At 32.5% G+C, this 8629-nt stretch overlaps 1 protein-coding gene across 1 annotated transcript; it reads right to left on the bottom strand.

Moving 5' to 3' along the window:
- Positions 1 to 939: 939 nt before the first annotated feature.
- Positions 940 to 2376, bottom strand: LOC131619219 (uncharacterized). Its single transcript, XM_058890342.1, has one exon. It carries the CDS (start codon positions 2374 to 2376, stop codon positions 940 to 942), a length of 1437 nt encoding a protein of 478 aa, XP_058746325.1.
- Between the last annotated feature and the right edge of the window lie 6253 nt (positions 2377 to 8629).

The raw sequence follows: 8629 nt of genomic DNA, 5'->3' as shown, positions 1-8629 counted from the left end.
TTTCAAGCTTAGTCCGCCCTTTTTTAGGGGAAGGCAAACAGTGTTCCACCCCACCCAATTTATCCTCTTTTTCGCTTCACTCACTCCCCATAAGAATCGACTTTAAGTCCTAGTTATCTATTTGCAAATTTGAATCGGAGCCCTGTAAAAAGACATAAAGAAGATATGCAGGCTGCTTAAAACCGATCTCAACAATGTGATTCTCTCTCCGAGACTTAAGAAACAGATTTTCCAAGTTGCTAATCTCTTCTTCAACCTCAATAATAATGGCTGCCAGAAAGATATCCTCCTAGAATTTGATCCAATCGGGATCCCAAGAAAAGAGAAACAGTTACTCTCGATTCGACAAGCTAAAAAGTTAGCTGCTGCCCTCAGAAAGTTGTCGTTAGTATTAATACCTATCAGCTTACACTTGTGATAATTTACTCCGAGTTCCGACACGAGCTCAAATGCTCTAAGAATCGTTTTCAAAGACCAAACTTGCTTCAAACTAGCTTCTCCCGCCAGTAAAGTGTCGTCGGCATATTGCAAAATATCTACCTGACACTCCCCTTTGATGTTTATGCCTCTTAAATCTCCATTTTCCGAAGGTTTTTAACCAACCCTGTCAAACCTTCCGTAACCAAAACAAAATAAAGGAGAAAGAGGATCTCCTTGTCTAAGACCCATTCCTACACAAAAATCCTTTGTCGGGATTTCGTTCACCAGGACCGACATGTCACTTTTGAAAACAACCGCCTCCATCCACCTCATCCAAGTAACCCTGAAACCCATTCTTCGCATCATATACCTCAGATACCCCTAACTAACCTTATCATATGCCTTTTCAAAATCTACTTTGAAAATGATGCAGTCTTCCTTCTCCTTTGATACATAATCCACCATCTCATTCGCGACTAGTACCCCGTCTAGAATTTGTCTACTTGGAACGAAAGTTGTCTAACAATCCGACACAATATCTTTAAGAACCTTTTTTAGCCTTGCAGCCAATAACTTAGAAATAAGTTTATGAAGATAGCCCACCAAGAATATTGGGCGGTAATAGTCTAACAACAACGGATTCTCTTTCTTCGGAATAAGCGATAAGAAAGAGGATGTAATAGACTTAGATAAAGTTGCAAACCTGTGAAAATCATTGACAAACATAATGAAGTCTTCCTTGATGAAAAGCCAGCATTTTCTTAAAAAGAGGAAGTTAAAGTCGTCGGGTCCGGGGCTCTTGGAGCCATCGCAGCTCCAAACAGCATCCCTAATCTCTGTTTCTAAAAAAGAAGCCTCCAGGGAAGAAACTTGAGAACCATTTAACTTTTTAAAAACTAAGCCATCCAAAGTAGGTATGCCAATGTATTCTTCCACAAACTTGCTTGAAAAGTGAGACCAAAATCCATCCTTCACCTCCCCAACTTTCGCCAAAAATCCGCTGTCGGTAGAAATTGAACCAATGTGATTCAATCTCCTCCTCTCTTTCATCACACTGTGAAAAAACTTAGTGTTTGCATCACCATCCAAATCCCACTTTAGCCTAGAATTTTGAAATAACAAGTTGTCCTTAATCCTCATATCATTCCAGAGCTTACAAGTTGCGGAGCTTCGCCTTCGAACAACCTCCTCAACACGATGATCATCGACACACCATTCTACAAATTCATCATCCACATTAATAGCTTTGACTCCCTCTTTAATTTCTAAATCATTCTTGCCATATACCGCCACATTCCAATCATGTAACCGAATCTTCAATAATCTAAGCTTCTCCTTCAGCACATAATCACTCCTGCCATAAACTTTAATATCCTTCCAAGAAGATTCTACATAAGGAAGAAAAAATTTGTTATCAAACCAACCGTTATTGAACTTAAATGGTTTTGGGCCCCAATCTTCTTTGTCAATCACTAACCACATCGGACTGTGATCTAAAATATCTATGTTGCCTATAAATTGCCCGACTACTCCCCAAGCATTAATCAAGTCCCCCGAAATAAGAAACCGATCAATCCGGCTAAAAGATTTATTGTCACCACTAAACCAACTGTATTTCTTGCCTTTACAAGGAACATCAATCAAGTTAATACTATCCAGAAAATTGTTAAAACTCTTCGTCTCAGAATTCTTACCTCCCGACATTTTTCCTTTCCTTTCGGTTTTGTTTCTAACCGAGTTGAAATCCCCAGCCAAGACCCATTCAGCATCCGCAAATATCGCCTTCTTCTCCAACAGAGACTCCCATAAAGTTCTTTTATCTTGAAGAGAGCAAGGAGAATACACATTAACCACATAAAAACAATTCCCTCTGCAACTCAATTTAACTCCCAGGAAACCAACCCCTCTGAAACTAAGAATTTCTTCAAACATATCTTCTTTCCATATAGTCACCATCCCTCCACTTCTTTTGTTAGACTTTGCATAAGACCATCCTATGTTCTCCTTACTCCAAAAACCTTTCGCAGTTATACGATCCACCTCCTTCAGTTTAGTTTCTTGAATTAAAAAAATATCTGCACTTCCTTGATTTATAATGTTGTTGATTCAACGTTATCCCAGAATCTGGAATTGCAATTGACCATGTCAGAGTCAGTTATAGGATCGCTGCACAAAATAATCCATGCTGAAAAATTCATCTTCCACTTCCGCCTTCTTTGTCCCCGTCACCTGTTTGGATCTGCTCTCCACATCAACTCTGCCTTCTTCGTAAACAGAATGTTGTGAAGCCTCCCTAGGAGCAACGATACCAAAGAGCTTATTCTTCTTCCTTATCTTCTTTTCTGAAATAGGCACAACCAACTCCTCTATGCTTCTATCTTTCTAGTGTTTGATCTCGATCTCGTCTTTACGACTGCACAGTTGATGAGACACCTCTCTATTCATGAAAATAGTGTCTAATGAGCCACTAACTTTTGATGCATTATCAGATTCTGAACCTGTTGACCTGACTTGTTTCCCTGCAACCGAAGCCAACGCAGCTAAATTTTTCCTCTAAACAAAACCAATTGCTTCATCAAAACTGCATCCTAAAGAATTCGATACTTAAACCAGTTCTCCTTCTTTTCCCATTGCCTCTGAATCAAAAGAGATAATAGGATATGAATTGCCTATAGAAGCCAAACTAACCTCCTCTCCCAACTTTCATCCAGCAGTAGATCTCTCTGATTCACTTTATGAATACATTCCCTCTTCCTCCTCTCCTGTCTGTTTATCCCAACCTTCCTCTAAACTTGAAGACGAATTATCCCTCTCTATAACTTCAGTAGCCTTATGCCTCACATTGATACGTAGAGGGCCAAGCCAATCTTCAATTATTTTGATTTTGAATTCCACATCATCTATCAAGACCGTTACTGTTTCGTTTAACACCTTTGTGCAATTTGTTCGAACCATAAACCTTGCTACATCCAAATTAACAGCCCTAAGAGTTTCTTCGTCAGCACACATATAAGTTCCAATTCTCTATGCCAGAGTTTCAAAAAAATTGACATTCCAAGCGTGACAGGGTACTCCGAACACCCTCAACCACGTTACTCTCTCATTATCTACGTCCTCTTTCTTCCATCTCTGAATCTCTATGAACCATTGTTTCCACCATGTTTCTCCCTCCCTGATCAAGTCTGCAATTTCTCCTTCTTCACTATCTTCCAATCTGCAATTTCTCCTTCTTCACTCTCTTCAAACAAACATAAGTTAGCGTCTAAAGGTGTTACCCTTACAGAAAAATACCCCTCCAGTTCAAAGCTATTTTTTATGTTATAAGACATCCCAGGAATCACAACCTTGCCCATGTACGCCTTCGATAATCTGCTGACATCCTCAGTATCGGAACTATAATTTAAGATATCAGGATGACTATTAACGCCCTCACACTTGTCTTTGTTCAGAAACACCTCTATAAATGATTTAATCCCAACAATGTTGTCCCCTCCAAATCTTCTTTTTCTAATCCTCTGACCGCCCTAAGAAGACTTAGAATTGAAATGCAAGCTACCTCCCGCCGCATCCCTTTCTCCTTCATGCTTTCTTCTGTATCTTGGAGGATTGGCGTGAATCTTTACTCCGTCTATAATTACATTGTCAAGTTTTATCGCTAATAACCAGACATCTTCAACTTCTATAAACCTAGCAAAACTAAATCTTTTCCCAAATCCGTTTCTCCTAGGCGGTATCTCAATTTCTACTACCTCACCAATACAACCAAACAACTCGAAAACTTCCTTCGCATTGACTCTATCTGGAATCTCAGAAAAGAAAATGGATTGTAAGTTCGAACCTTCGCCTTTCTTGCCGCTGCCTCCGTAAGGGAAGACATCCCACCTTGGTGTTAAATGTTTGAATACTCTCCTACCTGAACTATTGTGCCACTCCATTTTATTCAAATCGATTTTGGGAAAAAACCTAATTGCCATAAAAAACTTTAGTCTATTGATACTCCCGCACCCACGCTCCTTTAATCCAAAATGTTTTTCTTGTTATGATAAAGTCTTCAATAGGTGATCAGTTAGACATAGGCCTTAATTTTTTAAACAGATCAGGTCAGACTCAAATTAAATTCTTCAATACGGTCAGGAACGGCGGAAGGAAATAAGTTTGAGGTCACGCGCAGAAACACAAAAGAAAAGAGAAAGAAAATGGGTTTGTAGTCTCTAGGCTTTTTGTGAAATTTAAAAATATGTATTCAAGATTTCACATCGGTGCAGGAGCTTACCCGATGTAAAGTCCCTTTATAACAAAACTTGCTTTTATTTTCCAATTAAACTTCTAGCGTGTTTTAAAAATTTATTCAGGATTTCACATCGGTTAAGGAGTGTTAGGGACCAAATAGTAGTAAAATTCACATCTTTTATTGGTCCCTTTTAACTAATTTCTATTCAAATCGTATGGTTTTAATCACACAATAGGTAAATATGTAATTAGTCTTGTTTTAATTCTATTTGAGTAGGTATTTCACTTTCATTGCTAGTTTTGTAGAATTTCACATCATGAATTGATCAAAGAGGATACAAGCGAAGATAACACAAGGAAGCTGCCAAGAAACCAAGGAAGGAGTCATCATTAAGCCAGTTCGCGCCGCATCCAGACGTTGGCGCCGCGAACTGAGTCAAAATCAGAAATGTCCAAGTCAGCTCAGTTGGCGCCGCGTCCTCCTGTTGGCGCCGCGAACTTAGCGAATCCAGTCAGCGTGTTTAAGTGAAGATTCTGACTTTTGTGGAGGCATGTGAAGTGGTAGACAACAAAAGAGCACTTTTTGGGGCTATTCACTTCTATTGGTCACTTAAGGAGGCAAGAGGAATAACAATCATTTCTTTTTGTCTTATTGGAAGAAAAAACTTTGTGTAATTTGAGATATATCTCCATAACTTAGGTTTTTAATTTATTATTGATTTTGAAAAGACAGAATAGAGAGAAAATAAGGAAAGAAGCCAAAAACGAATTTCATCATTCTTGTGAGCTTGCAACCATGGTGATGAGGAACTAAACCATTTTTCTTTGCTAAGATTAGAGGTAGCTATTCCTCATAACTCTATGTATCTCTCTTAAATATTCATGTATGTGAATCTCTCATTGATTGAATATAGTATGAATCTCTTGTTTTGAAATCTTATCTTTGATTTATATTATTGTTGAAAAAGATAATATAAATATTGTTTTAGAGATTTATTCAAACAATGCATGAATTGTAGAAATAGATCTATGTATTGTTTATCACCTGTATTGCTAGATAATGATGGTTAGATGCATGTTTAGGTGAAGAAATTACCTAAAGTTTTAATTAACAATTATTACAATATTATTTAGGAATAAATGATATTGAGACAATACTAGATTGTATTCATGAAATTAAGATTCATATACATGGTTTAAGGGAATGCATGAGTTTGGAATAGTGAACACTAATCTTGGCAAATCACTTTTTATTTGAGAAAATCATATTTTACTATCTTAGTTTGTTTCTAAAATTCGAGATAAATTCTAAAAAAAAATCAAACCAATTTTTATTTATCATTTTAAAATGATTGCAACTATAGAACGGCGGTAATATCACCCAATCTCTGTGGATACGATACAAAAAATATTTGCCGAAAGTATACTTTTCAACTAGGAGTTCGCCTGATGTAAAGGTCCTTTATAACAAAATTTCTTTTTATTTACCAAAATGCCATCGTATTTTAATTTTCCATTAATAGACTTTTCACATCGGTGTAAATCAAGACCGGATGTGAAATCCTTTATAATAAAACTAGTGTCTTACCCGTGCGTTCGCACGGGTACCCGTCGTTTTCGCGCATAGTGATTGAGGGAAATAAAAGATGATAGGAAAAATGTTATTTTGTTCAATATAATTATTGTAGAAGTAAATGTCCTAAAAACAAATGTGTAAAATATCAAAATTTCTTTTCAATAGGTTGGATCAAAGTTTGTGATATATTGATTAATAAATATTATTTTACCCTTAATATTCAATATTTCGATCAGTGACTTCATGTTTCTGTTAATATTCAATATTTTGATTAGTAACTCATGTTCTCATTAATATTGAATATTTTATTCAGTAACTTCATGTTCCCGTTAATAGTCAATATTTTGATCAGTAACTTCATGTTCCCGCTAATACTCATTATTTTGATCAGTAACTTTGTATTCCCGTTAATATTCCAAATTAATTTGTTCCCGTTAATATTTAATATTTTGATCATTAACTTCATGTTCCCGTTAATATTCATTATTTAATCAGTAAGTCCATGTTACCGTTAATATTAATTATTTTGATCAATAACTTCGTGTTCCCGTTAATATTTCAAATTTGTTCCTGTTAATATTCAAAAAAATTATAAGGAAAATGTATTAGTAAAAGATTAAATCTAGGTTAAAATTGAAAAAGTTATAAAAATACTAATATTAAAAAAATTGAATATTGAAAATAAAAAGTAATAAAGAAAATAAAGTTTATATGTTAATATTGACCTGCATAAAGAACAAACAACACAATGTCGATTGTCCAATGCAATAAACTTATTCACATTTACTTTCAACTTACTAACATTGGTTCCCGTTAATATTGAATATTTTAATTAATAACTCCATGTTCCCGTTAATATTCAATAGTTTGATCAATAACTTCTTGTTCCAGTTAATATACAATAGTTTGATCAGTAACTTCATGTTTTCATTAATATTCCATATTTCGATCAGTAACTTCATGTTTATGTTAATATTCAATATTTTGATCAGTAATTCATGTTTTCATTAATATCAAATATTTTATTCGGTAACTTCATGTTCCTGTTAATATTCAATGTTTTGATCAGTAACTTCATGTTATCGCTAATATTCATTATTTTGATCACTAATTGCATATTCATGTTAATGTTCTAAATTTGTTCTCGTTAATATTCAATATTTTGATCAGTGACTTCATGTTCCCGTTAATATTTATTATTTTCATCAGTAACTCCTTGTTCCCGTTAATATTCATTATTTTGATAAATAACTTCGTGTTCTCGTTAATATTCCAAATTTGTTCTTAATGTTCAAAAAATTTATCAGTAACTTAATGTTTATGTTAATATTCAAAAAAATCATCAGTAACTTCGTGTTCCCGTTAATATTCAAATTTTGTTAACAATTAGAATAATATATTCATTGTTATTATCTTTAAAATGCAACAAATATTTTTTCTATTATATTACTATTATTATTATTATAGATTTTTTATCATAAAATATTTTATTAATGCTTTTTGTTATTTTATAACTAAAATATAATTATTTATTATCATACTAATAATATGGCTCTATATTTATTCCAAAAAATATTTTTGATTACTATATTTTCTTGTATTAAAAAGTAAAATATTTTTATATAAATTATAATCTTTATTATAATTATATAATAATAAAAAATTTAATATAACTATATAATAGTCACAATCCTTAATACAACTATATATTATTATTATTATCATATATTTATATTAATCATTTTAATTAATACTAAATTATATTAATTTATTTTTTATTATTTTTAAAAAACCATATATGTTTGCAGCAAATATTTTTCAAATAAATATAACTATATACACGGTTTAAAATAATATGGGTGTTACGGCTAGAAAAGAGTGGAGGAGATTTAAATTATTAAATATTTATGACTCTTAATATAACATAAAGAATATTAAAGAATATTTGTGACTCTAAATATAACATATACAATTAAATAAATACTTAAAGAATATTAAAAAACAAAAACAAAAATTTAAATTAATATTTACGATGATTAATTTAAATGATTGTAACTGATTTATATTTATTTTATTTTATGATTCAATTAATGGATAAGATTAATTTTTGACCTAATGAATTTTGATTACCAATTAAATAATTTTAATAGTTTTTTAACATAAAATAATTTTATTGCTAGTGTTTTGTATTTTTTTAATTAATTATTAATATACAAATTAAAGCCTATAAAAATATTTTTCGAATTACTAAATAACTATATTAATAGTTAAATAATATATACTCATGGTTATTAACTTTAAAATGAAACAAATATTTTATCTATTATATTATTATTATTATTATTATATATTTTTTATTATAAAATATTTTATCAATGCTTTTTGTTAATATAATTATTTATT

The sequence above is a fragment of the Vicia villosa genome, linkage group LG7 (genome assembly GCF_029867415.1).
Source record: "Vicia villosa cultivar HV-30 ecotype Madison, WI linkage group LG7, Vvil1.0, whole genome shotgun sequence".
Taxonomy (NCBI): domain Eukaryota; kingdom Viridiplantae; phylum Streptophyta; class Magnoliopsida; order Fabales; family Fabaceae; genus Vicia; species Vicia villosa.
This window is presented reverse-complemented; position numbering and strand designations above follow the sequence as displayed.